The 22,085-nt window shown below is 38.8% G+C and overlaps 1 protein-coding gene across 16 annotated transcripts in view; it reads left to right on the forward strand.

Moving 5' to 3' along the window:
* ASB15 (ankyrin repeat and SOCS box containing 15) overlaps window positions 1-20,705 on the forward strand; it is a 57,543-nt gene extending 36,838 nt beyond the window's left edge. For 9 of the 16 annotated variants that reach the window (XM_081534110.1, XM_081534113.1, XM_081534109.1 and 6 more), the window contains 6 exons: window positions 363-521; window positions 6,976-7,221; window positions 10,070-10,241; window positions 11,793-12,363; window positions 12,883-13,036; window positions 17,421-20,705. In XM_081534110.1, the coding sequence (XP_081390236.1) occupies window positions 363-521; window positions 6,976-7,221; window positions 10,070-10,241; window positions 11,793-12,363; window positions 12,883-13,036; window positions 17,421-17,593 (1,475 nt within the window). In that variant the 3' untranslated portion in view covers window positions 17,594-20,705. The remainder of the gene's footprint in view (window positions 1-362; window positions 522-6,975; window positions 7,222-10,069; window positions 10,242-11,792; window positions 12,364-12,882; window positions 13,037-17,420) is intronic. The other 7 variants (XM_081534120.1, XM_081534119.1, XM_081534117.1 and 4 more) reach the window with 2 other exon arrangements.
* The last annotated feature ends 1,380 nt before the right edge of the window (window positions 20,706-22,085 follow it).

The raw sequence follows: 22,085 nt of genomic DNA on the forward strand, positions 1-22,085 counted from the left end.
GGCACAGACTTCATTTGACAAAAAACAATTTCAGGTTCAATTTAAATAATAATACAAAGGATTAAGGAAGTTGTTTATAATTTATTAAGAAGTGAGAAGTCACAACCCATTATCTTTTCTTTTGTAAAAAACACCTTGAAACACAGATGTTGGTTTGCTAGCTGTCAACTTGATTAGAAAGCCCATGCTCATCTATTTCTACTCACCATCATTTGCTAGACTTTAATCATTTCTCTTTTTAGTCTTCTCTTTTTCATCAATTGACTTTGTCCAATCTACTGTAGATGATATTGCATCATTCTGTTTTATATTACATCCTTTAAGTAAAGATTTTTAATTTTCCACATGCTTTCATATCTCAGCATCTTATAAGACGCTCTGGGAGTTCAAGACCTCTGATGGAGAAACGCCTTTGACTTTGGCAGTCAAAGCTGGTCTGGTGGAAAATGTAAGAACTTTACTAGAGAAAGGAGTGTGGCCAAACACCAAAAACGACAAAGGAGAGATGCCTCTTCTGCTTGGTAAACGATCCTTTTTTCCTAGAACTTTCATAATTTGAGATAAATAATATTTATTCAGTATTTAATGGAAACCACTGTGTATTGGCTAAAATTATGTGACCTCATCTGTTTCTACTCTCTGAGGTCCTTTCCTAACCCCCATCTCACCTGCCATATGACTTTGTCTTCTTGTCCCACCAGGAGGTGAAATGTGAAAGCTCTTTCAGCACCAGTTAATCAGAAGGGGTCTAATGAGGAGTTTTATGAGGCCAGGAGTGCCAGTTTTGAAGGAATATTCTCTAAGTGGGGTCCGGCCTATAAGGGATATTGCATGTGTGATCTGTAGCTTAAACAAAGGCAGAAAGGGGATTCCAGAGAGAGAGATGAGGTACAGAGCAGAATGATGAAACCAAACTTGAAGGCAGGAGATCAAGCAGATTCTGAGCACACAAGTGTGTCACTGGGGTCACCACTGTGACACATCAAAGGAATGATTGTAAGCCCGCAGATGTTGTTTATCTATACACAGCTTCTTCTCAGGCTTGTATATCCTGCTGTTTCTTGACCAATAAGAATTGGCATGTCTGTTTGCAGTAGCAGAGAGAGATGAGATTAACTAGAGATGACCACAGATAACCTTTCTTTCTCTCAGGGACATAGGTGTGGAGTAAGAATTAGGATTTTGGCATCTGAGATACTTGTATTTATTCTTCTTCCATTTTATTGAAATGTAATTGACATAAAACATGATACTAGTTTAAGGTATACAACATGATTTGATGTATGTATTACTATGAAATCATTACAACAGAAAGCTTAGTTAACATACCTCACTTCACATAGTTACACACTGTTATTTCTTGTGTTGCAAACTTTGTTTTGCAAACTTTTAAGATCTACTTTCTTTGGTTCAGTTCAGTCACTCAGTCGTGTCCAACTCTTTGCGACCCCATGAATCGCAGCACACCAGGCTTCCCTGTCCACCACCAACTCCTGGAGTCTACCCAAACCCATGCCCATTGAGTCGGTGATGCCATCCAGCCATCTCATCCTCTGTCATCCCCTTCTCCTCCGGCCCCCAATCCTTCCCAGCATCAGGGTCTTTTTTAATGAGTCAACTCTTCGCATGAGGTGGCCAAAGTATTGGAGTTTCAGCTTCAACATCAGTCCTTCCAATGAACACCCAGGACTGATCTCCTTTAGGATGGACTGGTTGGATCTTCTTGCAGTCCAAGGGACTCTCAAGAGTCTTCTCCAACACCACAGTTCAAAAGCATCAATTCTTCAGTGCTCAACGTTCTTCACCATCCAACTCTCACATCCATTCATGACTACTGGAAAAACCATAGCCTTGACTAGACGGACTTTTGTTGGCAAAGTAATGTCTCTGCTTTTAAATATGCTATCTAGGTTGGTCATAACTTTCCTTCCAAGGAGTAATCGTCTTTTAATTTCATGGCTGCAATCACCATCTGCAGTGATTTTGGAACCCAAAAAAATAAAGTCTGACACTGTTTCCACTGTTTCCCCATCTATTTGCCATGAAGTGATGGGACCAGATGCCATGATCTTAGTTTTCTGAATGTTGAGCTTTAAGCCAACTTTTTCACTCTCATCTTTCACTTTCATCAAGAAGCTCTGTAGTTCTTCTTCGCTTTCTGCCATAAGGGTGGTGTCATCTGCCTATCTGAGGTTATTGATATTTCTCCCGGCAATTTTGATTCCAGCTTGTGCTTCCTCCAGCCCAGCGTTTCTCATGATGTTCTCTGCATATAAATTAAATAAGTAGGGTGACAATATACAGCCGTGATGTACTCCTTTCCCAATTTGGAACCAGTCTAGAAGTCACAGTAAACCAGATGCTATGCTGAACAGCACAATACAAATGGAATGATCATCTTTCAAAGAGCCTAGTGAGAGAGCCTAGATATGATCAAAATAGAAAGTAAGTGTTAATAAATGCTATAACAAAGGTGTATATCGAAAGTAAATTGGGGAAATAAGAGAGCAGTGGAATCTGTGAAACTTCCAAAGAAATAGTTGTGACTCATGGGATATAGAGGGGATCAACAACAGGCCTTTGCCCCTGCACATAAATGTTAAATGAATAGTGTCATCACAGCATGGGAGCATTCTGATCTGATTTCTTCTTTACTCTTGCCCCACGTGGCAGCTTTCAGCCTTCTCCAATTCAGATTAGATTGGACAAAGTAATTATTATAGTCAGGGTACAGGTAAAGCTTCCATAACAAAACAAGCAAATAAACGCAGATACATAAAACAAACAAACTGCAATGACTTCGAAAAGAAAGAAGTTCATTCCTCTCTCACACAACAATTCAGAAGTGAGTGGCCCAGGGTTTGGCAGGATGGCTATAGCACCTTTACATAAGACTTCAGATGTTACATGTTTCCATCCAGCAGGGAGGAGGAAAGAGGCAGCCTTGGGAAAATTTCAGCCTCTAAGAAGATGACCTAGATGTTGTACACAGCACTTCTGTTCATACCCTGTTTGTTCAGATTTTGTCACACAGTCACGCTTAGGTGCAAGGAAGGCTAGGGTATTTAGTTTCTACCTGGATAGACTGTGAACAGCTAAAACACGGGAGCTTCTGATTCTAAAGGAAAAGGGGAAATACAAGTACTGAAGAAGATATGGTTTTCTCTGTGTACATGTTACCAGACTTTATGCCACAGTAACATGGTGGTTTTTAAAATGAACAGAACTCTTTTCCTGAGCAGGATCTACAGATACCAAACAGAGTATCACATATGGTTGCTTCACCACTAGTAGTGTGACTTACTATTTTTGTAAAGGCATATACCATGGGATATTTGCATGTATTTGTTGATATATCTATAGTCTTTGATTTCTGCAGAAAAGATATACTCTTCCAGAGTTTATATCTATCTCACTTTGCAAATATAAAATTATTCTCTACTTGTTATTCTCGATCCACTTAATATTGTTAAGGGACAACTAAGTCATGATTATCACTCAGTCGTTTTCATTTTACTTCACTTAAAATTTCCTTTACTGCTTAATGCCCACAACAGAGCATTAAATATTTGTCTGCATTTCAAAGTCTCAATTGTTAGTCTCTCTACTCTAGCCATAACTGAACTGCGGGAAAGGAACTTGATCATTGAGTTATAAGAATCGAAATAGAATTAATGTTTAGAAATAATATTTTTAAAAACCAAATGGTAACATCATAGATAAAACAAAAGTCTCACAGAGGAAATATTATAGAGGTGGTCACTTCGTGAATGTGGCCCACCAGCCACATTTCTGGAGGATAGGGACTCCCCTTGGGTTACCTTCTTCAGGCCATTCATTGTGGATCCTACGTCATCTTTTTAGGTTCATAAGAAAATGGATCTTCCATGGCACTTTCTGTTTTCCTTTTTCTTGAGTTTTGGGGCTACTTGAAATATGCTACCCATAGTTTATTAACTTATAAAGGAGAGATGAGGGGGAAAAGTGCTGTTTTTTTAAATGTATGCACAACACCATTTTTGTCTTAACCTGACACTATAATCTTTGTTTTTATTTGTGAAATATCCTTGTGTGTGCTCAGTCGCTTAGTTGTGTCCGACTCTGCAGCCCTATGGACTGTAACCCACTGGCTCCTCTGTCCATGGAATTTTCCAGGCAATAATACTGGAGTGGGTTGCCAGTTCCTACTCCAGGGGATCCCCTGAACCTAGGGACTGAATCTGTGTCTCTTGTGTCTCCTGTGTTGGCAGGCAGATTCTTTAACACTAGAGATATCCTTTAGAAAGAAAAAAATAAATTCACTTTTGGTCCCCCAGCAGCCATCTGACCCTTACTTATGATACTTTGATGTATTACAATCTTGTTATACAGTTACTTGCTGAGTGTAGATATCTGATTTGTGATGATCTGATAGTTATTAAGTGTTTTTTGCACACAGACTCCTTCTCAGCCCATCCCTCTAAACTTGGTGTCGCCTTTCTCCAGTAGGACAGTCACATGATTGTCCCGGTCAGAGGGTCCCAGGGTGCAGAGGAAGCCAAGGGAACTGTCTGGTACAACAGCTCAGCTCCTCTGCTTTCCACTTTCCCAAAACATGGTGCCATTCACAGCTCAGTTAATTTTATTTCATTTTCTTTCTCATAAATCAGTATATATCCTCTTTACTCCATCTCCTCTTTCAGTCTTCCAATCTTTGTCTAGGTACTGCAGAAGAAAATCTCTATTGGTACGTCATATGAGTTAGATGATCACTGAAGATATTAAGTAAATTATATGGGCAAAACTCATGAAGAGTAGGACACGACTGAGCGACTGAGCTGGAACTGGATGGGCAACACACATATATCCAGAAAGAAAATGACAGAATTTTTTTTAAAGAAAGAAAAGTGCCAGCAAACTATAAAGTGTTCAAAAGTGCCTATAACCTATGCAAAATACCCCCTTAAATTCCCTAGCTCTTCAACTGAGGCTTGCTCTCCTCTAAGCATATAAAGATACATATATTAGGTGAAATATATTCTTTACTTCATAAATTATTTAATTTGTATTTTACTTAGCTACATTACACACATATTGTACCTTGTTAGTTTTCAGTATTTTAGCCAATTATTGGTTAAGGATGTCTTCACGGTTTAGGTTGGAAGAGGGGTTCCCCATGATTTTCATTATTATTTCTGTGAGAAATAAAATATATTCTTAGTTCCAAAAACTGAACTACAAGTAAAGTTTTATTTTTTTAGTTATTTCAGGTTGAGTGTGGCTTATATATGCTGTTATTTTCTTGAAGAAATGCTAGTATCTCTAATCAACATGCTCCCTGAGTCAGACAAAAGGAAAACAGATCATAAAACAAGAGGTTCATTATTTTATTACATTTTTTTCTAAAAAATGGAATAGGAGCAAGAAGATAAATGAGGGCACATTATCTCTTATTTCATTGAAGTTATCGATGTTTGCTTCGCAAGAGCACCAGCGAGGATGAGGTAATTCACTGTAATTAGAGCTGCCAGTGGCAGGTGGGTGATTCAGAGAAAGGCATTTGTCAACAGACTCTGCTTCAGACAGTGAGCAAGAGAAAAACTGAAGTTTCGCTGCAGTGATGGCTTGCTTGCCTCCTAGTGAAATAGACAATTTGTCCTCATCCTCCTTTTCTGCCTTTTTGAGCCATTTCTCTTGCCTCGGCCTCAGAGCCTTTCCACCTTCGGCTTCTTACCTGCCCAGCATGTTCCGTGTGCCCCCACATCCCCTTCTGTCTTTCCCAGCAAAGGCCCAGACTTTGAATCTTTATTCAAACAGAAGGCAATATAGCCTTCACCCCCAGGAGGCAAACTCCCCAAGTGAGAATCATGTCTGTCTTTTTCCTGCTGTCCCCTGTACCTAACAAGTGGCTCAGTAAAGAATCTGCCTGCAGTGCAGGAGACCTGGGTTCAATCCCTGGGTTGGGAAGATCCCCTGGAGGAGGGCATGGCTACCCACTCCAGTATTCTTGCCCAGAGAATCCCCATGGACAGAGGAGCCTAGGGGGCTACAGTCTACGGGGTCACAAAGAGTCAGACACGACTGAATGACTAACACTTACATATAGCCAGCACATATTAACTGAATGAAAGAATGAACAAATGAATAAGTGTTAGAGAGTAACCTTCATCCTGCTTTGTTTCTTATTAAGATTTTACATACTGATCAGAGGAAAATGCATTACATCTTGGAGAAATATTTATATCTAACCTAGGAGAATCCATTAACAATCCGAAAGAGAAAAAGACTTAACAGTGTAATTTCAGCTACTAGAAAAAGATAAGAGAGGGAGAGAGATATCTGATTTACTGAACCTCAGAAAACATAGTACATCAGCTGTCATGTACTTCACCTGTAAGAAGAACAATTGACCTACCTGGATTCTAAACATTCCTGTTGCTAACATCTCATAAGAGTATGGGAAAGAAATGTTCATTTAATATTTCCTATTTTGGTGGGAAAAAAACTCTTTCTAGAGGGAGAAAAACTTGATAAACATTATCTGCACAGGTGGCTCCATGATCCTAGAAGTGAGGAAATCATCATAATAATAATGTTATCATTTATTGAGCTCCTACTCTATACTAAGCATTTTACATACATTATTTAATTTATTTATTTAACTGATGCAAAAGTTGGTATTATTTTCATCTTGGCAATGAAGTGGAAGTTTAGAAAGAGTACACAAAGTATCCTAACTCAGTGACATGCATCCTGTTTTCCACGAAACTCTTTCTCTTCCTCAGGTCAGGGTCTTAAAGAAAAGGCAGTATCATCTTATATGCTTACACTCCTCAAGAGAAACCTATTATGAGAAACAGAGGGGTATTGAAAATACAAGAAAAGGTGTCACTAATATCTCTCTTGATATTAAATCTGGTAATTCGTTTAGTGCCATGTAAGGGATTCATGTTATATGCCTCCTGTTGACTGTTCTTTTTAAAAATCATCTTCAAGCTATAAAAAGAGGCTCCTATGACATGGTGTCTGCACTGCTTAAACACAACACCAGTCTTGACCAGCCCTGTGTGAAGCGATGGTCAGCAATGCATGAAGCAGCCAAACAAGGCCGCAAAGACATCATAGCTCTGCTACTAAACAGTGGAGGCAATGTCCACCTAAAAGACGGATTTGGAGTGACCCCGTTAGGTGTCGCAGCCGAGTATGGCCACTGTGATGTGTTGGAACATCTGATCCACAAAGGTACGTGGAAAGGAATTGCATGTGGCTGATGTTTCTCCTGGGCTTCCCAGGTGGCTCAGTGCTAAAGAATCTGCCTGCCAATGCAGGAAACACGGGTTCGATCCCTGGGTCAGAAGATCCCCTGGAGGAGAAAATGGCAACCCTCTCTAGTATTCTTGCCTGGGAAATCCCATGGACAGAGGAGCCTGGCGGGCTACCGTCCATGGGGTTGCAGAGTCAGACACAACTGAGCGACTGAGCACAAGCACCATGTTTCTCCTGCCTCTCAGATCTCCTTTTCTCCACCTCTCACTGGCTCCTCTTCCTCTCCCAAAGGTATCTGGGCATCAGATTTTTACCCCATCCTTCAATAACCCCCGTACTAGGCCCCTATTGCACGACTCACTTGAACCTATGCATGGGGACCTACAAATCTGAGTGCCTGGCCCTGATGGCTATCTCTGCTGCTGCTAAGTCGCTTCAGTTGTGTCCGACTCTGTGTGACCCCACAGACAGCAGCCCACCGGGCTCCCCCGTCCCTGGGATTCTCAAGCCAAGAACACTGAAGTGGGTTGCCATTTCCTTCTCCAATGCATGAAAGTGAAAAGTGAAAGTGAAGTCGCTCAGTCGTGTCCGACTCTTTGCGACCCAATGGACTGCCGCCTACCAGGCTCCTCCATCCATGGGATTTTCCAGGCAAGAAAACTGGAGTGGGGTGCCATCGCCTTCTCCAGATGGCTATCTCTAGAGGCAGTCAAATTTTCACCTAGACAGCTCACCAAGGTTTCACCTCATCTTCTTCTAAATTGTACTCCTCTTCTTTCACATTTTTGATTTAATAATTTCTCTCAGCCAAGACTGCGAGCTTAGGTTTTATCTCTCATTCCCCCATCACCTTCTTTTTCAAGTATAGTCAGTTTCCAGGTGCTATGGCGTCCCTCTCTCTCACCCATTCTCACCTTGGCAGTCCCCCTGGTCTGTGTCCTCCATCCTCCCTGGGCCAGTATAATTGTTTCTTAACCATTTTCTTGGTTCCCAGTCTCTCCACCTGAGAATCCACACTACATATGACAATTTAGCTCTTCTCCCTAAAGATCAGCTATAGTAAACTATTCGGAGAATCCTCTGTGGGGAACTTTCCTGGTGGTCTGGTAGCTAAGACTCCATGTTCCCAATGCAAGGGGCCTGGGTTCAATCCCTGGTCAGGGAACTAGATCCCGCATGCCACAGTGAAGACTAAGACCAGGTGCAGCCAAATAAAATAAATATTTTAAAAAATCCTTGGTGGCCCCCCTCTGCCTACTGAATCATTCTCATGTCCCCACTGTACCATCTTGAATTATTTTCCCAGGTTTATCTCTCACTACTCCTAATATGTATCGTGTACTCCTGTTAAATAGGCTAGCAGTATTCCTAAACATGGGGGCTTCCCTTGAGGCTCAGACAGTAAAGAATCTTCCTGCAATGAAAGAGACCCAGATTTAATCCCTGTGCTGGGAAGATAGCCTGGAGAAGGGAATGGCAACCCAGTCCAGTATTCTTGCCCGGAAAATCCCATGGACAGAGGAGCCTGGCCAGCTATAGTCTATGGAGTCGCAAAGAGTCTGACACAACTGAGCAAGTAACACACACACACACACACACACACACACACTCCTAAACATGCCTCTCATTCACTCTTTTTGGGTTTGGGTCAGGTCCTTGCCCTCATCTGAAATACCCTCCAACACAATTCAAAGTTAATGTCTTAAGACACCTCCTGCCCGAAGACTTTCCTAATTCCTTCAACAGACTGTGATGTTGTCCTCCTATGAAACCTCCAAGTGCTTTATACAACTACAGAACCGGGAACTGAGATACCTACCAACTTCTTGGGGCTTTTCTTATAGCTCAGTTGGGAAAGAATCTGCTTGCAATGCAGGAGACCTGCATCAATTCCTGGGTTGGGAAGATCCCCTGGAGAAGGAAATGACAACTCACTCCAGTATTCTTGCCTGGAGAATCTCATGGACACAGGAGCCTGGCGAGCTACAGTCCATGGGGTCGCAAGAGTCGGACACGACTTAGCAACTAAACCAAACCAACCACCAACTTCTTAAACTGGTTTCCGCTGCCTACCCATTGTCTGCCCCTTGCCTAGTTACTTAAACACCTAGGCCTCAGTTTCCTCATCTATAAATAAAGGCTAGGACCACATTATTCTCAAGGATCCTCTGTAGGGAAGAGACTAACATTTTTGAACTTCCCCCACAATGCAACTCATTTAATTATCAGATAAGCCATATGAAAGAAGCTATATTACTATAGTTTACAGATAAGGAGTTGGCAGTTCATGGAAGTAAGTAGCTTGCCCCAAACTCTCACAGTCAGCAACAAAGCCATAATTCAAACAGACCACTTTCCCCTACATCATGCCTTCTGGTCCTCATGACATTTCAGTATTACATAATTTATGTTCTTTGATGATATTTTGTGTCATTTCCCCTCTGAGCCATTTAAGATAGTCAGGCTTATTCATCCATCTTCTGCTGGATCATGCATGGTGTTTGCACATACAAGACAGTTGATAAACATTTGCTGAAATGGGACAGAGCATTGACTGTTGTCTTTAAAAGTCTAACTAGACCTTTTTTAGGGAGCATTTTCCTATCACGAAAATTGACTTGATTTCTCAGATGTCAATGAGGGAAAGATTTTCTAATAGAATGAAACATGCTTCATGATTGTTTATTGAAAAGGCTAAGAACACAGATGTTCTTAATTCTTTATTTTTAAGTCCTAACCAGAAAGGAAAACAACAGGTGATTTTTAAGGAGATGATCTTGACATCTGCCCAGTGATCACTCTGCTGCATGTTTTATACTGCCAGGAGGTGATGTGCTTGCTTTGGCGGATGATGGTGCATCGGTGTTGTTTGAGGCAGCAGGAGGGGGCAATCCTGACTGCATCGCCCTCCTGCTGGAATATGGAGGAAGTGGAAACATACCTAACAGAGCCGGGCATCTTCCTATACACCGAGCTGCCTACGAGGGGCATTACCTGTGAGTAATAAACCACAGCATGATCACTTCAAGTTGAAAACACAAACTTTTATATATGGTATAATCTTAAATATGTCTCCCAAAAAGAAAAAGGTAAAATGTTCACAAGTTTTGTATATCTATGTGTTTGTTTGATTTTCCCCTTCTTTTTATACTCTTATACCTTAAAAAATTTCCACATTGAATTTATACTGCTTTTCAAATGAAAAGATATTTTCTTTTAGAAGAAAGTTATAAGTAGACTTCTGCACATGCCACCCAAATGTGCCTTTTTTTTTTTTAATCTGTTTAACAGAAGGCTACGGGGCTTCTAAAAATTTTGCCCTTGGCAAAGGATTAAAATTTGTATTACTCCAATTTTTATCAACATCAACAGATACTATAATGTAAAATATATCCTTGAATAGAAAGGTATCATTATAAATTTAGGTTTCTTTAAGAAAATGGTCAGATATATTTTAAAATCACAAAATGTGCCACAACCAACACATCAATAGAAATCTATAATCATAATAAACTACCCACCTTGAAAGGATGGTTTTTGGCAATTAAATGTATTTCATAAATTCAAAAATCATTAGGCTTCATCACTTTCAGTGGTGACATTGGCTAAGTTAAGTGGCTAATGACAAGTAATTGATGCGAAGTGACATGTTGTTAAAGTTTACCTGGATTAACTCCCAGTGTTCATAAATTCACACCTGGTAGCTCTGAATTAGGCACAAGAGATCAAGTTCTCTTGCCTGTGGCTCTCATACATGTCCAATTCATCAGTCAAGTGTGAAATTCACAGCTATTCATCACAGGTTCTTAGTAATACAAGCTGTGGTTAGTTATCTCAATTGAACTCATGTAAGATTGATGAAACAATAAAGACTCTTCTTGTTGCTAGTAATTCAAGTTCAAGTAAGTAGAGAGGATATACATGGACAATATTAAAGCATAAATTGTTCATGGAGCAGTGAAAGCGGAATAACAAATAAGAATTCAAGAAGCCTAACTTCTAGTCCTTACTCTTCTGCATCTGTGTGACCTTGGACAAGTCATTTCACTTCTCAAGACTTCGTATGGCTCTCCTGGTAATAAAAGAGTTGGACTCAGTGATGCCCAAGGTGACTTCCAGCTCTAATTTCCTGTGACTCCATGGTTCTAATTAATGGTCAACAGTATGAAGCATTCATCTGTGACATTGAGTGGACTTACTTTTCTGTTATATTTTCTTCATTAAGTAGCCTTGATTGATTATAGATAGTATGTTGTTCAGAGAAGAATTGAAAAATGGGGAGGGTTCCTGAGGAATCACAATTCTAGAACCAAATATATAAGATCTAGTAGGTTCTGCAGAAATATTTGGACTGGGAAGCTAAATCAAAACTAAACTGAATAGTACTAAGTCTATGGACAAAGACTGAATGTTTTTTGTAAGGTTATCTAGAGAAAATAAAGGAAACTAATCAAATTGCATTCACTTGTCTAGCACGGAAGCTGGTGTATTTCATTTCTTGATTTTCTTCCTGCCATGTGGATATTTGATTTTTTTTTTTTTTTTAGTGCATTGAAATATCTTATTCCAGTAACATCCAAACATGCAATCCAGAAAAGTGGGCTAACACCAATTCACTCAGCAGCAGATGGACAAAATGCACAGTGCCTAGAACTGCTTATTGAAAATGGCTTTGATGTCAATAGCCTGCTTTCTGACCACATTTCTGAGAGTTATGATGACGAACGGAAGACTGCACTCTATTTTGCTGTTTGCAATAATGATATCCTTTGCACAGAAATCCTCCTGGCTGCAGGTGCAGACCCAAACCTAGATCCCCTCAACTGTCTACTGGTGGCAGTGAGGGCCAGTAATCATGAAATTGTTCGGCTACTTCTTGCCCATGGAGCTAATGTCAATTGTTACTTCATGCACGTGAATGACACTCGTTTCCCCAGTGCCATACAGTATGCCCTAAATGACGAGGTGATGCTCAGGCTCCTGCTGAATAATGGCTATCAGGTGGAGATGTGCTTTGAATGCATGCATGGGGACATCTTTGGAAACTCGTTTGTGTGGTCGGAGATAGAGGAAGAGGTACTGCCGGGATGGACATCTTGTGTCATAAAAGATAACCCGGTGAGTTACACCCTTCTCTTCTTCATATTGGGTCAGCATCCTAATTTTGCTCATTTAGGGATGTTCTAAGAAAAGAAAAATCAACTCCAATTTTTATATTTTTCTTCTTATTGTGTTTTTGTTTGCAATGAGATAGGGAAATAAGCATAAAACCAGGCCCCCAAAAGTGTAGTTTTCTTGAATTGGAAACCAAATGTTGAAAAATTTGGAAAATGTATGCAATTAATAACTTATGCTTATTTGGTGGAATTTGGGGACTAGAAACATGGAAGAAGAATCGTGGAAAATAGCATTGTTCTTCCACATTATGCTGAGTACTGTTACTTCAGAGCCATGCATGCTCCAGGGCTCATTGTTTCACAGAAACAAGCAAATCATTTACTTTGCTTTTTGTTCATAACAAGAAGAGTACTTTTATTTCATGTAAAAAGGCAAAGGCAGTAATTTGTCAGAACAAAATTGTTTATGAATATAGTATATTAAAAGTACTACTAACTTCAATTTTATTACTTCTCTCAGTTCTGTGAGTTTATTACAGTCCCCTGGATGAAGCACTTGGTAGGCAGCGTTATTCGTGTATTAATAGATTACATGGATTATATCCCTCTGTGTGCTAAACTGAAATCTGCACTAGAAGTACAGAGAGAATGGCCAGAAATCCGTCAAATACTAGGTAAAAGCAAAAGTTTTTCCTACAAAATTTTTTATGGAGAATGTATGTAGGAAAAATTTCTTAATATCAGTTTTGGTACTTTTTCAGTGCTACCTTATTTTCAGAATTATCTATTTTCTCAAATCATCCTTAATACGTCCTCTGATATAAGATACTTTTTGCTTTTTCTTGACACTTTCCAATTGTTTAATTGTATAATGAATAATACCATAACTATATTAACATTCTGAATAGAACTCACTTTTTAAAAGTTAACTTCTGTAATACCATAAGGTATAGGATTCTCCATGTGGGCAGGGATCTGTTTTGCTTATTTTTGTATTCTCAGGGCTTAGCATAATGCCTCATAAGCAGTAGATACTCAATAAATACTGAATAAATGAATGAATGGAATTAATGAAAATATCCTTTTTGATTTAGTCTCTCTGGGTCTTTACTGACAAATTCCTACTATGAAAAGTGTTTTACAGGCAGGCCATTTTGTATTTTCTAGGTTAAAGCTTAGTTATAATCATTAAAGTTAATCATATTATAAAAGTTTCAATAAAAATACATCTAAAATTACTCCAAATACATATAGCAACCAGAAAAAAGTTATAAATTGGGAATATTTACTCTTTCAAAATATGAGTTTGGAAAAATGTAGTTTCAAAATCTACTTGGACAATTTTATGGAGGCTAAAGAAGCATCCTAGAACCTGACAATATGTTTAAATATTCTGGCGCTCTTAATACACCTAAATCAGTCTTCACTGGTATAACAAAACCACAACATCCCATTCTTTAAGATCAGGCAAATTTTATGCAAATTAGTAGATTATATTTTATAGTCAAAAAGATGAAATTGAAATGTTTATCTGATTCACATACCATATTTGTTAGATATAAAGTTCTATAAAAAGAAATGTTCATCTAGGCACTTAGTTTCAATCAGAGTTTCATACATTAAAATATATAATCTGAATTTGGACTGTTTTGACCATGGTAGCAAGAGACAGAAATTGGCAGAAACGGTGGAGATTTGACTGGCTAGAAAGACTGTTAGTTCAGCTGAACACACATTAGGCGGTAAGCTTGGATTTTCCTCACATGGCTCTTCCACTGGAATGAGTTCTATGATAAAATAGACTTTGTGGCAACTAAAACAAGAATCTCAGAGAATCTAATGAATGACAGAGCCTAGAAATTGACCTCTGAGATCAGATAGGTCTCAAATAGGATGCAACGTTGTTCTTGCCCTGGTATAGAATTGCTGAGCTATATAGTGCATCTGTCATTCAGGGCTGATAATTTCATGGAAACAAGCAACAATTTATTCTATCATTTTTGTTTTGTTCAGGGGAGGGGATTTTTTTTTTATTTTTTATTTTTTATTTCCTATACGAAGACCAAGATAGTCATACTGGTTGTGTGACTTTGAACATGGTTACTTATTCTTTTTATATCAAAGTTTTCCCACTGCAGAATGGGGCTTACATAGTATTTACCTCTTAAGGTTGTTGTGGGAATTTAAAGAGATGTCACATGTAAGGTGCTTAGCATAATGCCTAAAGCATTAAAAACACTTAATAAATTTACCTATTTTAAAGGCTAAATTACTAGTATTTTTATGTTATTTTTATTACATGGTAAGGTTATATGAAGTATCTGAAATGTGTATGTAAGCATGTCATGAACCTCTACAACTTGAAGAGTTAGGTATTATCATTGCTAATTTTTTAAAATAAAAAACTAAGGCTAAGGGGAATTTACATAATAGTCTGGACTCTATAAATTCTTGAAGCTAGTTCCCCTTCTGGATAAAAGCTCATCTTAGCAGTGAAGTCAAAATCAAGCAGGACAGATGAAGAACTACAGCATTTTGGATCTTAAAGATTAACTGAAAAAAAGAGAAGGGGATGGAGAGAAGGGCCCACAGATTAAGAGTTAAAAATAACACATCAAACTAAAAAAAAATACTGTCAATATTATAGTTTAGGGATAGCACACGAAGATAATGAAGCTGTAAAGAAAGAGATTACTATAAAAGTTTCCAGAGTAGTTTCTTACAGGGAAGGAAGGAATGAAGTTTGGGATGGATTGTGGAGGGAGTTCTGGGATAACTGGGCAAGTTCTATTCATGACCTAGGAGATGTTTGCAGATGTTCACCTGATAATTACTTAAGAAACTATATGTACAGTTGCTTTATCTATATTTTACAATGAGAGTTAAAATATTTTGGAGATTGTAAAGGAAAAAAACATAAGGCTTATATAAATTAATTTCCCAAAGTTATAGGCAGAAAAATAACAAAACAAGGATTTGAACTCTAGTCCATCTCATTTCGGAGAAGGCAATGGTACCCCACTCCATTACTCTTGCCCAGAAAATCCCATGGACGGAGGAGCCTGGCATGCTGCAGTCCATGGGGTCTCGAAGAGTCAGAGACGACTGAGCGACTTCACTTTCCCTTTTCCCTTTCATGCATTGGAGAAGGAAATGGCAACCCACTCCAGTGTTCTTGCCTGGAGAATCCCAGGGACGGCGGAGCCTGGTGGGCTGCCATCTATGGGGTCGCACGGAGTTGGACACGACTGAAGCAACTTAGCAGCGGCAGCAGCAGCCATCTCATTTAAACACAGGCTCTTTATCCAAACTACTGTACTTCCTGTCACAGAACAGATTTTGCTTCTAATTAGTAATACATTGTCCATGTGTTTGTATTGGAAAAGAATGACAAATTCTTGTGACTTTAGAAAAGAAATCCAAGTAAGAATAAGACCAAAAAGTTTTCTAGTTGTTTCAGACACATCATTGCGACTAGAGTGTAGTCAATTGATTGCTATGAGCATAGTTAACCACTGGATGTCAGGATTTCTCCAGGTATGTGTAGGGCAGAGTCTTTGTTAGAAGAAAAAATAAATTTTTTTAAAGATGGGTTTATTCTGTCTATTTTAGTAATGATAACTTTGCCTCAATAGTTTTTGAAAAACAGTCTTAATTTTTTTCAAAATAATTTGAGTATTTATAACTGCAAATATAACAAGAAATGCGATCTCTTTGATTATTGAATTGAGTGATCATTCACAAATGATTCAGTTCAGTTCAGTCGCTCAGTCGTGTCCGACTCTTTGAGACCCCATGAATCGCAGCACGCCAGGCCTCCCTGTCCATCACCAACGCCCGGAGTTTACCCAAACCCATGTCCATCGAGTCGGTGATGCCATCCAACCATCTCATCCTCTGTCGTCCCCTTCTCCTCCTGCCCTCAATCCTTCCCAGCATTAGGGTTTTTTCCAATGAGTCAACTGTTCGCATGAGGTGCCCAAGGTATGGGAGTTTCAGCTTCAACATCAGTCCTTCCAATGAACAACCAAGACTGATCTCCTTTAGGATGGACACAAATGATTACAATGTACCAAACACTTTTCTAATGCTTTACATGAATTAATTTGTTCGATATTTAAACAGCCCTGTGAGGTAAGTTCCATTGTTATCCACATTTCCCAGGTGAGAATGCTGAGACCATAGGGGTTAAGTAACTTGTCCAGGATAACACAAATACTATTAAGTGAAAGAGACATGATTTTAATCCAAGCTGACTGAGTCCAGAGCTTACCTCTAAGCCTGTGGGCAGTGCTGCCTTTTCATTCACTCCTGTTGCTGGATTAATATGTAGGTACTGTAATTATACTAAAGATAAAGTTACTAGAGATAAAGTAAGAGTTGAAAAGAAAGACTAACATCAGTTATTTGAATAACATTAGCAGATGTTTTGGAAAATATAAAATTTTTAGGTATCATACACTGAACCAAACCTAAGATTGAATCATGGACATATGGAATCAGCTGTATCAGATGTTTCACAGGTAACTATTCATCAGAAAGATTGGTAGGGGAGAAGAGAAGTGAAGGAATATATCTCTAAAATACTCAGTTCTAAAAAATAAATAGAAAGAAATATGAGCATTTGCCTTCTTTAATCAAGTCCATTCATTCATTTAACATATTCTGTACTTCCCTGATAGTCCAGTAATTAAGATTCCACTCCACATTCCCACTTCAGGGAGTTTGATCCCCAAGGGAGGAAGATCCCACATGTCACATGGCGAGGTTAAAAACAAAAACAAAAAGCATATTCTAGTTGAACACTCCCTAGAAGTCAAGTTCTCTTTTTGACACAGAGGCACACTAAATGCCTGCCTCCATGGAGCTTGCATTCTAGAGGAATGGTCTGGAATGCTTAATTACAATTTGAATTTTACTTAAAGTCACCAGTTACTAACATGTGCATGCTTGTTTTTTAGAATGACGCTTAGTATTCTTCTAAAGCAGTCTGTATCTTATAGGTTCATTCACTCATATTGTTTTTATTTTTTTGCTTGTTTTTCCCATTCACTTTAGAGAATCCCTGCTCATTAAAACATTTATGTCGGTTAAAAATTCGAAGACTGATGGGGCTGCAGCGGCTCTGCCAGCCAACCATGATGGAGAAGCTCTCTCTACCACCAACTATTCAAAGATACATATTATTTAAAGAGTATGACCTCTATGGACAAGGGCTAAAACTGCCATAGTTTAAAATAATATTTTTAAATGTGACTTTAAAAATATGTTTAAATGAGATTCCCTCAGAGAATTTCTTGGAATCATTTTACATCCTGACATATATTTAAATCCGTTGACAATTTTGTCACTGGATCCTGGGTTCTTTGGGGAACACCATATTTCACATCTTTAAAGAACTCTACATTGTGATTTTTTTAAAGCTAGTTAACACTTTGCATTTGAATTTCTACTGATTATCTTCACTTGCAACAAGTCTTCAAACTCTCCTTATCAAGTGGCTCCTACAGTATCCATGAGCAAGTCTGCCCTTTGTTCGTAAAACAAAGAATCACTTTCTCAAACCCCAGTTGCTGGCCCATTTTGTCCTTTCTTTTATTGCCACACTGTATAAAAGAGCTCCTCCCTGTCTCTGCAGATGCCTTCACTGTCATCTGGCTTCTACTCCCTCCACTGCCCTTCCCAAGGTCTTTATCAGCTTGCTTGCTGCTACTTTCCATGAGCATCCCCCAGTCCTTGCAACTGATTGCTGCAGCATCTGACACTATTACCTACTCTACCTCCAGGAAATGGTCTTCCCTTGGTTTTCCAGGTACCTTGCTCTCTTGGCTCTCTTCCAACCTCTCTAACCACTCTGTCTCTGGCTTCTTTCTATGTTGTGCATCTCCTACCAACTCTTTAGTAACATATCTTAGGTTCTCTTTCTTTATGCTATGTTCGACAGGAAATTTCATCCATACCCATGGTTTTATTTACAATCTACACGTTTTTGACTGTAAAATTTACATATGAAGTTCAGCTTTTTCTCTCATGTGCATGAGACCCATGTAGACAATTGGCCTAAAAGACCTTTGAATACAAAGAAACCTCAAATTCAACATATCCTAAAGCAAACATGCTGTCTTCCTCCACACACACACAAAAAGGCTCATTCTCTTACCATCTGTAGCTCAATTATTCAGTCGCTCAGTCGTATCTGACTCTTTGAGACCCAGTGGACTGCAGCACACCAGGCTTCCCTGTCCTGCACCAACTCCCAGAGCTTGCTCAAACTCATGTCCATTGAGTCGGTGATGCCATCCAACCATCTCGTCCTCTGTCATCCCCTTCTCCTTCTGCCTTCAATCTTTCCCAGCATCAGGGTCTTTTCAAATGAGTCAGCTCTTTGCATCAGGTGGCCAAAGTATTGGAGCTTCAGCCTCAGCATCAGTCCTTCCAATGTATATTCAGGACTGATTTCCTTTAGAATTGACTGGTTTGATCTCCTTGCAGTCCAAGGGACTCTCATTAACCCAATTATCGATTCAGTTTCCCAAGTCAAAAGCTTGGACATCAAACTTGACCATCCCATTTTCCTTATCCAAGTTTATTTCATGAAGTCTTCTTCTACTCAGTCTCACTGATTCAGCCTGAATACCAGCTCTTATCTGCTTTCTTCCTGGGATATTACAGTGCTGCCAAACTGATCCTCCTCTCTGCTATCTTGCCTCATCCAACCCATGTTCTACACATAATATCCCAGAGTGATCTTTTACAAATGTAAGCAAGTTTCACTCCTTTGGTTAAAATCATTCCCACTGCTCTTGGGATAAAGTCCAAGGTTCTCCACCGGCTCCAATTCCCTGCCTTCCCCTTAGCCTTATCGCTTGGTGTTTCCCTTATGCCATCTCTTTAAACATGTTAAATGCCTCTGATAGTTTCCCTTATGCCATCTCTTTAAACATGTTAAATGCCTCTGATAAGTTAATGCTTTGAACAGTGATTTTATACGTCACTGTGGTGGTGGTTTAGTTGATAAGTCATGTCCAACTCTGGCAATCCCATGGACTGTAGCCCACCAGGCTCCTCTGTCCATGGGGTTTTTCAGGCAAGAATAACTGAAGTAGGTTGCCATTTCCTTCTCCAGAGGATCTTCCCAACCCAGGGATGGAACCTGGGTCTCCTACACTGCAGATTCTTTACCAACAAGGCTACCTATACATCACTAGTTTCTGCTCTAAAAATAAGGTCATCTATTTTATATATACATATATAAAATCTATTATCATGGATATTTCATAAAAGAAGGGCCATTTTAATGCCAGAAAATGGGGCTGCCTTAAACTCGATTATTGAAATTGAATAACTTTATCTTTGTAAAAACTTAACAGTTTGGTCTTCATTTCCGCATTGATGAGTGAAAATTTCATTCTAGCCCAACAAGTCTCTGATATCTTTGGTTTCGGAACCACTGTTTTAGAAGAGACTATATTTTCTTGGCCCTCAGGGTCTTTGTATGTTCTCCTCCTTCTGCCTGGAATCCTCTTTCCATCTCCTTCTTCCTCCCTCCACCCCTTATCCTACAGGTGTCAGTTTAGGTGTTCCTTCCTCTAGGATGGGAGGCCCTAGGACAGCACTTCTCATGCTGTATTACAGAAACTTATGTTCCCATCTGTCTGTCCACTAGACTGTAAGCTCTGTGAGGGCAGGGTCTACGTCTGATTTGTTTTACAGTGTTTTCTTAGGGCCAAACACATTCCCTAGAGCATAGAGAGAATGCAAAAATTACTTGTTGAATACATTGAATAAGTGAATGTTATGTTATATAAGATCCAGACAAACTTAATCAGTGACCTCATGGTAAAATGATAATTTTGAATCTCTGAATTGGTTATATAGCTTTAATTATGTAATTACTTAGATTCATTCTTAGATTTTCTTATAATTATTTTTATCTTGAGTTATTATATTCTTTCAATAGTACTATCTCACTAGTTTATGAGCTATACAAATTGTATTTACCTCTAGCTATAAATATGAAAAAACTGTATAATTAGACATATGGTTTTAACCACTTTTATTCCCTGAAGAATATATTTTCATATAGATTAAATTCTAATGTATTTAATTAGAACTATAATGTTTTGGGTATGGGATTTTGTGATTCCTCTGTTGCTCTCCTACTTGTGGCTAAAATGCATTGTTACCTATAAATATTACTCTAAGTAGATTTTTTTAAATAAAGATTAAGTGTACCATATGATACTTCAGATATTAAATAAACTAAAACTTGGATATTTACTGTATTTTTGTATAAATACATTCAAGATACCTTAGATATTAAATAAACTCTAGTACACAAAACTTTGACATTTTCTTTAATGCATTTTATGTAAATATATTCAAGAAACTCTTGAATGAAAGCACGTGAATTCACTGCACCTACTATGGGTTGAAAGTGGTTCTTTGCTACTTGTGAAGCAGGAGAAAAATATATTCCATGAAACTGAGACAATCACTATATTCAAAATGGATTTAACCTCTTTCTTATTACATGTTGAAATTTTCTAGCAGTGTTTTTGTTTTGGGGCAAGCTGGATGGTAAGAGGATTATTTTATATCTAATTAGGACTCTGTTTCTCCAAGAATATGTCACTTTATCTGGGAGGGCAACAGCTGCTTCTCCCCAGTGAGCTTCAGGAGAAGCCAAACATTCTACATGGTGCCTGTTTAACCACTATCATGTTTAATCAACACGATAGGGTTTTGACGACATCTTCCATGCTGCCAAGATGATCATAGCTGTTTTGGTAACTGTGGATTCTGTTTTGTACCACACAGAGACTCTGGTTGGGAAGAAGCAGATATGGCCTCTCATTTGAGTGAGGTTTGTTTAGTTTTCCAGTAGGTCATCTTTAAATACTACTTCCATTTCTGACTTACAATAATTTCATAAGCACATTGAAACCATGTACCTCCTGAAGAATATGGGTTAATCATTTTAAATAGTCTCAGAACATGTTTCCAGGCATAAGTCAATGGTGCATAAGATGTGACAACTGTGTAAATGTTGTACAGCAAATATTCTTAGGTAACACTTGCTTTGATGCAGGTTTTTGAAAAATCAGTGCATAAGGGTGAGACAGCATGGAAACTTCCAAAAAAAAAAAGATGGAGTCTTTTATGACATAGCAGATGAAACCGCACATCTGCTATTGCTTGATAAAGTCCCAATCATCAAAAAGGAAGAAGGGCTTCTTAGAGGAGAAGATGTGTAGAAGGAAACAGACTTATTTGACCTCAGTGGCTTGTGTTGTGTAATCTCATGGAGTGCTAGAGATGTCTGGGGATTTGCTGTTTTCGGAAGGAGACAGTCTAGTAATTTGAATCTGGGCACTAGAAGCGCCTGAGTTCTAATGATGGATTGACCAGGGATTCCACCAGAGGCACTGGACAAGTGCTCGTATTCTGTGTTTCAGATTCTAGTAGATGAGAAACAGTCATTTCTCTTTCTTTGGAAGTCTTTCATCCCAGGAGATTCCAATGTGATTTTAGATAAAACTCCTTGGAAGCAGCCTGTAGTGTTGGATAAGGTAGAAGGTGTGGAGGGTGATAAATATGATACTTATTTGAGAATCGAGTGGGTGTGAGACAGCAGTATCTGGTTCTTTCTGTTTGAAGCAAAGTCTGTACTGGCTTCTCAAAAAAACTTTTTCATGCTTTGTGGAAGTCACGTAACCAGAC

This window comes from Giraffa tippelskirchi, chromosome 10 (assembly GCF_054371585.1).
Source record: "Giraffa tippelskirchi isolate mGirTip1 chromosome 10, T2T-mGirTip1v1.2.pri, whole genome shotgun sequence".
NCBI classification, from domain to species: domain Eukaryota; kingdom Metazoa; phylum Chordata; class Mammalia; order Artiodactyla; family Giraffidae; genus Giraffa; species Giraffa tippelskirchi.